The 12,725-nt window shown below is 39.2% G+C and overlaps 1 protein-coding gene across 1 annotated transcript in view; it reads right to left on the bottom strand.

Moving 5' to 3' along the window:
- The window catches only part of LOC138933964 (Krueppel-like factor 3), a 296,223-nt gene that overhangs the window by 153,863 nt on the left and 129,635 nt on the right, over positions 1 to 12,725 (bottom strand). The window contains exon 4 of the mRNA XM_070297274.1: positions 5,798 to 5,981. Within this exon, the coding sequence (XP_070153375.1) occupies positions 5,798 to 5,981 (184 nt within the window). The remainder of the gene's footprint in view (positions 1 to 5,797; positions 5,982 to 12,725) is intronic.

The raw sequence follows: 12,725 nt of genomic DNA, 5'->3' as shown, positions 1-12,725 counted from the left end.
AAAATTTGAAATAATTCATAAAAACTTAGAATAGAATTTAATCCTATAAAATGTTTCGTAAAAACGATATCTCGAATGTCAACTCGAGATAATGTCAATTGTGGAACATACGCACCGCGTTTCATATTAATACAGAGAAAATAAAGGAAATAAGGTACGCGTTTCCCTATAAGCACACGAAAGACGTATGCGCGTGATAAAATACAAACGTCCGTGTACATCCATGCATAACTATTCTCAGTGGTATCTGTGCGCGCAAGTATTCATACGGAACGCGCACAAGAGCGAGAACATCTAAGATCCTATCGCCTAATGCTTCGAGCGCGATATGACCACCGCCTATCGCTACCGGTCTTACTACCAGTCCGACCACCATTCTCGATCATCGTTTCGCCATTCAGCGAGGGATTTATCTCGATCGTCGTCGATAGCTAAACCGCGCACCTGCCTTGGATCGCAGATGAAGCTAAAGTAGTAATAATATATGTATATCTCTAAAAGACAGATCTCTGTATAATTCAAATAAATAAAAAAAAATAATAATAATAATAATAGTGAGTAATATGTATATGAATTATATTATGCTTAAAAAATGAGAGGTTTATATGTATAATATATTATAATTTTTATCTATGTTTCTACTTGACATTACGAAAATCGTTACAACTCTAAAGGAAATAAATGATTATTATAACATTTTTATTAAATATTTGATTGATATATTAGATATTATTAACTTGTTACAATTTCTATGAAGCGTTATCGTTCTTAAGTAATGTGACACACTGGACCATAATATTCGTACGAGACGCCATGAATTATCCATGACATCTAGCGACACGATACGCGTCTGTTCCCATTCGCCGTAATAGCGGCTCGATCGTTTTATCATTCAAGTAGGATTTATCTCGGACAGCGAAACACGCCTCTAGCTTGCACCCGGTTTCTGATAAGAATAATTTATTACGATAACGTCTGTGTATATGCTGTCTCTCTATTGCTCTTCGGGTCGGCATGAACGCCGCTTGCCTGCCCGTAATACAATATGTCTTCTCGTTTATCCTCTAATCATTCGCGAAAGAGACTGCGTCATTATTATCGGAATAAGCGGGTGTCGTTCCCACGTGGGCGTCTAACGATCCCGTCATTCAATAGACACTTAATCCGCGTAATCGAATAACGCTTAATCTCAATGTATTGTTAATTATAGTGTTTATCGCAGAACTACTTCAACGATGCCCGAAGCCATCCCTCGGCAAATATCAAGCAGATAGTAATCAAGAGCGATAATCACGTCGCACAATCTTCATAAAATTGTATGCGTTTTGCATCAAAAATTCCGCTTAGAATTATAAATTACGGATCATCCGAACAACGGGATGACACATCGATCGAAGCAAGCAAACGATCTTTCTGCTATCGAGTGTTATTTTTTTGCCTTAAAAAACCAAAAGATTACGTCGGGCTCGTTTTAATACGGTTACGCATTATCTAGATTGCTAACCCGTCGGCTTCCGCCGGCCGAGAAACAGCATGAATAATTAATCAAAGACAATCAAACTCTGGGAGCGTCGACTTAAACCGACTCCCAACGGGACGGCTCGCTATCCGTCATCTTTCCCTCCTCCGTTTAAAACCGTGAAAGAAACAGTGATAGAGTTGCGAGTCGCAATTGCCGTTGCTCACCCGGATGCGAATTATATGTATATACGAAAAGCTCCGGCGAGATGCGAGATCCGGCTGACTTTCTCCGCGAGATTCCGGTACTTTTTAACGGTTGGAATTAACGTCTATCTGTTAATTCGTGCAAAGGACAGCGCCATACGACTCGATTTCAACCTCGTTCGCCCACGGATTGTCTAATTATTTACTGCCGCGGACGGATAAAGACCTCCGCCGTTGTCGGCGCAATTTGGAGTTTCGACAATTTCGCGTTAAAAGCAATTAAAACGTTGTAAAACTCGCTTTATCGATTGTACGACTGTTTGAAAATATCTTTTATTTAACTTTAACGGTTTACGCTATATGCGAATATATTACTTGATAACTTTTTTAATTATAACAACATGCTAACATAAATTCAAATAAGCTAGTAGTAGATTTTACAAATGAATTATTTTATTAAATAGAGCTAAACACATACATCTTTTTACATAAATATCCATAGATTATGAGACTTGATAAACGAGACAACTAGGCGATTGACAGGATGAGCGTATTATATCATACTTGACAAACACACGTTTTCTCTTCTGACAGATTCCAATAATTTTACTCGCTCGGTGAAATATCTTTAATCTCATCCGTCAATTTTGCCAGGAGTCCGATTTTATTGAATCAAACCCGCGAAATGCGGCGTCGAACGCAATCGGGTTTAGCGGTAACATATGCGACCGAAACTCGTGTCTGCGTATATGGCGTCCATGCACGATAGGAATTTTCCGATAGCCATGGCCGAACGGCGAGTTACGATCGCGGACGCGAGAGAGTCAAGGAAAAGGCCAGGCAGCTCGGCGATCTTTAATATCCGTTCTGCGTTATATATCGCCGCGGGCGATCAGCGGCACGGCCGGCGGAGTTTTTGATGCAAAACAATAGAATGTCGATGTCGGGGAACGAAAGATGTATAACATCGACCACCGACTACTCCCGACCGCGTCTCCCTGAACGACATTTAACCGAGAGAGTCGCCGTTTCCGTCTCTCGGCGGGGAATGTCACGTGTCGCGGATATATCGCCACGAGCGCCGATGCCGCCGTTTTTACCCGTCACGAGGTAAAGTGAGTTCCGGACTCGGCCAGACAAAGGGTCTTTAACCCGACCTGACGTGACTTTTCATGCGCGCATGGCGACGCGAAGCGTTACATATCAAATCTTTCGCTTTTATCAAATTTTTTTCCAAAAAAAAAAATGGTACGACACCTCTCTGCAGTTCTCTAGAAAATGTAAAATTCATAATCGAATGTGTCATTAATATGCAATCTTTTACTTGTCGGAAAAGTTATGGCTAAAAAGAAAGCGTGTCTCCAACGAAAACATTACATAGATTAGCCTGCTACAACGTCGTATCGTTTGGAAACGCCAAAAGCTGTACAATCTCGTTCCCTTCGCGCCTGTTATTAAATGTCTGGGAGAGTATCGAGCCTCAGATATCCCGTATATGAATGGTCTCGCGCTGGTTACTTTTTAATAGCGATCGTGTTTACATAATTCGCGAACCTATTCGCACATTTCATGAAATGTTTGTTAGAGTTTATTCACTTTGTAGACAAACGCACGAAAGGATTAACACACTGGTAAAAGCATCGTCCGCTTTCCAACGGTGCAAATCAAAAAAATCCAACAAGACAATTTCGCGCGGAGAGATTCGCTCGCGTAAAAACGTATCGATCACGACGAGCGAGCGATAGAGAAAGAGAGAGTCGGGTGCGTAAACGCGCGATAAAAATAATCCTACCTATTCGCTACCGGTTATACCTACGCGACCAACGATCACGACGACGAGGCCCGCAGGCGAGGACTACGGGTTGCGACCCCAATCGTATTCGGATTCCGCTTTGCGCAGGTGTGCGCGATCATTAATCCAGAAATGGAAGTGAACGTTGCTTAGTCCCGAACGCGCTCGTGCTAAGTCTCGGCGCCGCGTTTCTTTCCCGTCGTATTTTCGCCGTCTCTCGACTACCTCTTTTCTTCGATTTTTTCTTTCTTCTTTTTTTTGTAGAGCGATAAAAAAGAGGCGTGGCGCGTACAACTAACTGCGCGAACGATTTTGCGGTTTAAACTATCGAGCCTCGCGTCGTCATCGTCCGACACGCTAAAACGCGCGCGCTAAAGTGACTTTTTTGCGGTTCGAGTCTCTTTTTATCGAGACGATTACGGGCGTTTTAAGATGATTTCAACGGGCTTCTTTCTTTCTTTTTCTTTCTACACATATACTTGCGCTGCAACTCCGCCCGCGGCGACTCTCACAGCCGCCGCCAACGAGACCAGATTTCTCTCCGTCGTGCTTCTTTAATCGCTGGCGAATCGACGATGAACGCATCGACCTTGAGACCTCAAGGCAAATCGAACATCTGTCTACGCGCTTTGGATTATTATTTCGTATCGCGTAATTACGGCACGCAAGTCCGAGTGGTTCCCCGAAGAAAAGTTCACGGCATCGCCCTTTCTTTCAGATACTTTGTCGAATTTTAAGTCATTAAATATGATTGGCCAAAAAAAGCTTCTTCGAATTTTAATCTTTAATGTCAAATATATTACACTAATTAAATTCTAAGATAAACCTGTATTAGAACGAACTTATGTAAAAATAAGTCGAAAAAAAAAAAGAAAATAAATTCGCCGAAATGATTTGAATAATTCAATTTATATTAAATTGGAATCTAATAACGAAAGAGAAAGAGAAATTTTCCATTCGGCGATCAATTATTGAATACTCACGTACTCAGGACAAATTCGTGATTTATTCACCACTATTTGCGAGTATCATTTCGCGTAGTAGCGACGACGAGGAATTTAACGATCATCCATAAGTCATTCCTTAAATGTATGCATACGGACATGTACGCGACATATGAGTTGCCTATTGCGCGCATGGATTTTCCATAGAATAGTCAATCAACGGGCTCGTCCGCGCGCGGTATATAGAAAAAATCCAACATAATTAACCCATAAAGCAACGCAATATCGCCGAGGATCTCTCTATGGTTTATCCATAAGCGAGAGTCGAGGCCGCAGCTTCGTGCCGTATAGTGTTTTCTGCGCGTGCTGCATCTGCACCTGTGTTGCAGTTGCGCCGCACCTGTACGCGGCCGCGTAAAGGCTAAATTACACGATTCGCTTTTGCCGATGGCTTTGATGAAACGCAAGAGAAAAACGAATGTCGCGTTTAATCTTAATACAATATTAAAAAAAAATCATCATCTTCCTTGCATTGCGTATAAATGGATTATGTTTGTAAATAGTTAGTTTCAAATAGAAAAAAAACTGGTGGTATGAAAATGTCAAATTTATGAAATTAAATTGTATAATTCATGTTTAAAATAAGATGATTAAATACACACAAGCATGGATCGTTCAATACATCCGTTTTGGGGACGATTTATGTTGAATGATTATTAAAAATCAATTGTATAAATACGACTTAAAGTTGTTAAATATACGTACGCGCGTATATAGTCGATTAAAGTGACAGCCAATAAGTAGTTTCGTATATGTGTAGTTTATAATACAGAATCTCACTGCCTTGTAAGATTCGTGGAATTTTAAACGCGTCTCTCGATTGCCAGATAGGTGTACGTATTCACGTTTATAAATTAATCGAATAGATATTAATTAGAAGAAATTAAAAATTAGCCAAATAGGATTTAAATGAGAAAAATAAGAAATTACTCGAATGGCTACAAATCGAAAGCTTTCTATTCTTAGCTTTTATTACACACTTGATACGCGTATGCGGAAAATGTTCAGAAAATTCATCATAAACCGTAGAAAGTGATTATCCCGATCTCAAATTTATCGAGAGAAATATGTAAAAAGCGAATGTATCACGAGCACATATTACGGAATACGCAATCATGACACAGTCATGAAGGAGAGTTCCGTCTTGCCAGGTGACCGCGAGTCGGCGAACAAGTGCAAATACATTCTTTCGAGCTGTACCCCCCAAGGGCAATATACCGTGATCGCGAATCACTGTCGCAAGATTCGATTTAAATTCCAACCGTACGCGCGTGTATGTACACGGCAAGGGGAAACCTAACATAAATTTTCGTAGTAATGGAGTCTAGATGCTTACCGGTAGATGCGCAGAGCGGCGGCGGCGGCGGCAGTGGCGGCGGCGTGGGCGTCGTCGAAGGTGACGGCGCTCTTCTTACGGCGGCGTTAATTATCGCTGCCGGACTGTACCGCGGCACCTGCAACACCACAGGAGTTTTCACGGACAGGTCGACTGGTTCCAGCTGCACCGGCGGTCCCGCCGCCTGCAACAAAAGAGAACGTGCTCGTCAATACGGAGAATAAAATTATTATCTATGATTTATCAATTTTTAAATGCTTGCGCAGAATTTTTTCGAAACGCAAAGAGACATTTTATTGGTTTCAAAATGTGAATAAATATTTAATTAAATATGCGAATGTAATGTTATAATATTTGAATATATACAATAATATTTCTATTGTGCATTTGACGATGCAACACCTGAATACAAATATATATAATAAGCTATAAATTATGATAATAAAGGATAATATAAATATTTTGTTCGCAACGAAAGATTCTTGATGCTTGAATAATGTAAAAATGTTTTGCGGTAATATTGAATATAAAATCACACAAATCAGTCTTTCTCAATTTTCTTACAAATTATTATATATGCGTATTATCTAATATATGATATGTATTTTAAAATGATTGTGTGCTTTAGAGAGTCAAGCGATTCGCGTAGGTGTTCCCGCTCTTTTCTAACTGATATCGAGGAAAGGTATGAAAAGTGTAATCTGAGTATGATTTTATATTAAATCATTCTAAGTTAATTCTCCCATACGTATTTCAAAGTATTGCGATGTGTTGGCGTAAATGAATATTAATATAATGCAGCGTTGCAACGTGGCAATTTCGCGGATATTATTTTGCCCAGCTGTGAGATTTGAGACTTAGAAGCTGCGCGAGTATAATTTCACCCACGCATCTTTCATCGCCGATTGTCATATCCGAGAATGTCGAGTTAAAATATAGTACATGTGATTTTTTTTCGAAAGCTACGCACACGATATCGACAGGCGAAACATCAAAGAGGACAAAGGTCTGGTCTTAGTACGTGAGTTACTCAGCGGCAGTTTCAATAGTCGATGCTGATAGCAGGCCAAAGTGCTTAAGCGCAATTAGCATAACTAGCGTCGGTAGTGACGTAGACTAATCACGACCAGTTCCCACGAGAGATTCGACCGGCCTCGGACTGTCGGTCGCTTGTATACCTTGCGCCGTCTAATTTCTCTGTGACGCACCTCCGATCGTCTAATGATCGACGGAATTAATAATCAATCACGCGAAAGAATCAATTCTCATAGCTTACGATCCAATTGGATGAGCGCCATCGATATCGAAAGCGAGACGATTGCACGGTAGCAATACTTTTGATTTCATAAATAGTATAGTATATATGATGTTATTTTACACATCGGGAATAAAAGTATTATCAATTATATATCAATTATATCGAGATATGTATTTGTTGGGGAGTGTGTACTTTTTTTAAAAATTTTTAAAGAAATATAATATAATTATTATTACACATGTGGGTAAAATAAATTAATAAAGAGAAAAAAGCAATTATAGAAATAAATTTTTAAAATTTTATTAAAATATGAAAAAAGAGAGGAAGTGAAAATAAAAAAGTCAAAGTACTAAAAAAGAAAAAGAAAAAAGAAAATTAATAGTAAATTATATTCAATGCCAAATAAGACAATGCGGGAGGAAAAAAGAAGGGGCGAGTATTCTTCTAGCCGTATCACAAGAGTATCATTTTAGTAACGGCTAGTGATCGATCGCGCGTTCGCATCAATATCGAATTTCCGAAACAATCATGGGGTGAGATCAGATTTACAGTATAGCGCGATTGTTTCCTCGGCAACAATCTCTTGACGAAACGTGGGAATACTCTTGCTCGCGTCGACAATGAAAAGCTCGCCTCTTGTCCGCGCGCCGTATACCCCCCCGTCATAGGATCAAACGAATGGTTCGTGTCATGAAACACGATACAACGCTAATAGCGCAACTCTTCGAACGACCGACGGTTACACCGGCGGTGAGTGTAACTGTAACACCGTAACGCGATTAACAAATTACACACGTAACACATCCGCGCGCATTACGCTCCTAGCAATAATTTATAACGGAGTTTACAGCTGCTTTTTCAAAGATGGGAGCTATTCAAATCATTGTAAAACTGCAACGAAGTTCAGCGAAGTAACATCCGATGAATAAAAGGCTTTACAATTCATCGCGTTACGCAAACATGTATTACAAAACTAAAATCTAAATCATGGTTCCCGTTATCTCAGCATCATATGTCATTCATCATTTTTCGCTTTTGATATTTTTTTTTGAATAGTTGAGGAATATGTAAAACTGTAAATTAATTTTGAGTTATAAAGAATTAAAACATTCTGATAGATATTTAATAATGTCAAACGTATGTATCAAGATATATTTATACTTATATATTTGTAAATAATTTAGGATATATTTGCATATGTCTATCGCGTTGCTTCCTTTCCGCATCCTTATTAAAGAATTAAACTTGCGCGAAAATAAACATTCTTGAGTGTGATTTTCGCTTGCCTTTAGATATGCTGATGTTTCGAATTCGTTGATGGCAAATAGATAATGTATGTATCTTGTTGTAAATGATGTTGCGAATAAAATACGCAAGCAGCAAACATAAGACACGCTTGCCGTTTCTTATGACATACCAAAATCGCGGTTTCGTCGATTCCGAAAGTAAAAGCACTCGGCAGGCACGGAGTTCTGGTTTCTGGAAATCGCAATACGTGCATTTGTTATTCATGAGTCGTCGTGAGATGAGCAAGACGACGAACATGACGAATGTATTTTACGGCTGTGCAATAAAAGTCGCAAAAGATATAGAATATGCGCGTCACGTGGGTTAAAAGCGGCGTAGCCGCCTTTATATGACGCAGTGATAAAATAAATAATTCAATCTAAATATAAAGCACGCGAAAATAATCCGTCATAAGTTGTGTATATAATCTGTATTGGGCGATAAATAATTATAAACTATAATAAAATGAAATGCACTTGATGCGTGCGAAAAAAAAAGAGATATGGAAAAAGATGATCGGCAGTCTGTCGATGAATAATGAAAGACCGAGTAAACTGTTCTTAATGATTCCAGTCTACGTACCGTGAAGGACGTACGTAAGGATGCATATATGTATCCCTGTATGTCTAAATAAACGTATATAATTGTAATATACCTCTTACCTATGTATTACGTGTGTTCTCGCAGTAGCGGCCCGTAATGAGAATGTAACGTTCATCAATCATTCGTTGGGCAATCCATGAGACCAAAGTCCCAGCGGAATTAATTTAATTACTACAAATGTTCCGGGGTAAAGATGGTCGATGTGCGATCGATGCAGTATCGCCGACTTTGTTATTACACGAGATGATCCGCGTAGTTTACAACCTTCCCGAAGCAACGAAGGTAAAGGGAGGAGAGGTAAACAAAAACAAGATAAATAAAACAGTTTGTGGACATTCTAGGATTTATGCTTTCGGAGAACGATTAGAGTGTAGAAAAATAAACGTATGTAAAATAATACATTTAACATATTAAATTTTGATATACATATAAATCAAACATTGATTTATAAAATGAAGAAGAGAGAAAAGAAATATAAGATTATAGATATAAGTGAATAAAAACTAGATGAGGAAAAAAAAAAGGAAAAGAACGTTATTAAAACGATATTACGGTCTAATTTCTCGCGAAGCAATTCATCTGATTAAACGTGCTCGGAACAAAGCTAGTGTCAATAGTATTGAATGAATTGAATGTAATGTTTGCGCATCAATTCTGTAAAATTTCTCATTTATTGATAAACGTTTAATAAAATGACAACTCAACAGTATTTTAAATATTTTAAAAATAAGAATCAATTTTGTAAATTTAACATACAGCGCATTGATATTGGAAATTAATATTTTTCATATTATTTTTAACATTATATTTTATATTTAGTCGATCAATTAATCAATGTCTACCGTATTAATTAATTTCATTAATTTTTGTACGTGTGCTTATTATTAGTTTTATTTTTTGATGAAGTATTTCACGTTTTCTATATTTTATAGCATCTTGTCGGAAGTGTTTGTCAACGAATTAGATCACCGTCGACGTTAATCTATTTCCGTTAAATTCCAATAATAATTTCTTGATAACCATAGCGACGTTAATTATGTCGTTTCCGTAAGGCATAATGGGCAGAGGTTATGCGTCAGAGTATAAAAGGATCATTCTAGATGTTAGCATTTTCGTGTCAGAGATGATGTTACGTTTGCGCGAATCTTCTCGCTCTTCTTCAGCGAGATCCTCGCGTGAATGTAATGTAGACTCATAGACCGGTCAACTATGGCGCATATGTGGCGCTTTGTCTTCGAAATTATCGGTAAGATCTACCGTGGCCGAAGTAACTGCCGAGTTATTACCGAGATAGGCCTATTACATATTATACACGGTTTCTTTTTATTGCAATCGCGATGCAACGCGCCTCGACGGCGCGTGTGAGATTAGCGCCAATGTAGACATTACCCGGATGTAAGGTGTTTATGGAGTAATTTTGAAATTAGTAAATTAATAGGCCAACCAGATCCAACCAGAATATCGTGTCACACTTTTGATAATTTCTTATATTTTATAAATAATCGTCTCTCTCTCTCTCTCTCTCTCTCTCTCTCTCTCCAGGCATTTAATATCCCGACGAAAGCGCTTGAAAATACCGTAAACCAAGCTTATTATACGTATTATATATTGTATTACAACGTTGCATTTCTTTCTATATTACTGCTAGAATGAGACATTATTTTTACACGTGAAAGTCATTTTTTACCCTCTTCGCTCATATGTCCGTCACCCCGAATTCGGAGCTCGGTCCTTTTACGGGCTGCTTTTAATAGCCCGTGGTGCCTTTCATATATCACTACGACGAGCGACGAGCGAGTAGTACGTGTCTCTCAGTTGCCGAACGGTCTTTCCTCGGCCAGTTCATTATCGTCCCGCGATCGGACGCGGATAAATCTGTCCTCTCGGTACGCCCCGCGGCTAATCGAGATCGGCCAAATTAACCGGCTGCACACCGGGTGCAGCGACCTTTGGGGAGCGCGACATTATACATACTTGTTTATTCGACGCGCATCCGCGCACAACAGCCTTTACCGAAAGGTAAAAATGTTCTCCTCCTCTTCCTTCCCTTCGCATACCTATATATTTTTCGCTTTATATACACGTCCCCTTCATGTGCCAGATATTTTTTGCTGCTCGGGGCCGCCGAGAACTCTCCAATGAACTCTCACCGCTTCCGCGTAATATGGGATAACAACATTTTTGTCATTCATGGTTATAACGTAAAAAATGTCCCGCGTGCGAACGTAACGCGAGGTTCGCAAGCAGATCGTGAGCCAAACGACCGCCGCCGTCGTGCCAATTAAAGAAGCTACGACGCAAGCTCGATGATTTCGACGAATTATATAGCTGTCAATCAAGATGGAAGTTGCCATTTCGATGGCTCAATTCGATTCGAGAAAGGAAAATGGTTTATGACACCAGGGAAACGAGACGGATCTTTATTTGGCAACGGCAGATCTCATTAGTTGTGAACTGAATAAGCAGAAAAGAAAGAGAGAGAGAGAGAGAGAATCGCTCGATTTCCGGAAGCGTTAATTCAAGATGCCAAGAGATTTGACATTTCCATCACGACCGGATCGTTCGCCATTTTTTTTCCTCGTATGCTTCGAGTATCTCGGTCATCTGTATGTAATCTGGCTTTTTCATTTTTAATTTGCTTTTTTTTTTTCTATGACATCTGCGAAGAAATGGCATCATCCACCGATTGAACGAATTCAATTATCATCGAACTTTGACGGTGGTCGATCTCGTATGTAAATGTGTAGTCACCCATTGTGGATACACGCGTATTACGCTACAATCAAATCGACCCACTCAATGGATCATTATGTATTATCACGCTTGGCCAGAGTTATCTCGCGACATATACATAATTTCTCTCCTCGGTCTCTGCGCGTTATATTTAGAAGTTCCATTATTTTTTGTAAGAATGATATTTAAAAATATAATTTATCAGTAAATAAAATAAATAATATAGTCAGTATCTCTAGCAAGAAGAAATATTCTAGAAACTTGATTTGATATGTAAATCAAATATCAATTCTCTCTTTCACTTCCTCACTCAATTTTTTTGTATAAATAAAATAAATATTGAAATAATTTTCGTATTTCATTCTTAAATAATAAAAAATCTCAAGATTCATAATAGATGAATCGAGTATTGAATGGAAGAGCGCGCGTTTGCCGTTCGCATCTCTCGCGTCTACGAATGCTCTCGCCGACGAAAAGAATCTCGCGCACGTTTCACGGTGCGAGACACGCCCCGTGACATCATCGCGGTCCGTTGATGCCGTGTCCCATAAAGGCAAAGTGCAGCGCCAAGAAGAAGTGCAACGAGGAGGCGTAGGGCCAGACGAGGAAAGGAAGACGAACGAAGGGGATTCAGCCAGTCGGGCGGGCCGAGAGCGTTCGAGCGCATCAGTCGCGAGAAAGAATCCCGGGCGATGTTACAGCTGATGCGAATTAAGCCGCAGCGGATTTATCATGCAGCAGCATGAGAGACACTCCCTGTTGTCTCTTCGACTTTGCGCCTCTGCCTGTCCGTCAGGATCGGATGCACCAGAACCAGTGGTGAAAATTTAAAATTTAAAATCCGGCGAATTTATTAACGCAATACGAAGCTTATGTAAATCAAATGAATCTTTTGTTGCAAGAAAGTAAATTTGGATTAAGAAGAATAATTTTACACACAAAACTTTAGTTTAAACTCTATTAATTTACAATTTTTCAAATTGATTGCGCCAAATTACTAAGAAATGTATTCTCATGTCGAGATATTAACTATTTATTTTCAGTTTT

The sequence above is a fragment of the Polyergus mexicanus genome, unplaced genomic scaffold, assembly GCF_030449975.1.
Source record: "Polyergus mexicanus isolate NDT 795.1 unplaced genomic scaffold, iyPolMexi1.0 SCAF_6, whole genome shotgun sequence".
NCBI lineage: Eukaryota > Metazoa > Arthropoda > Insecta > Hymenoptera > Formicidae > Polyergus > Polyergus mexicanus.
Note: the sequence above shows the minus strand (reverse complement) of the source record. Positions and strands in the feature narration are given on the sequence as shown.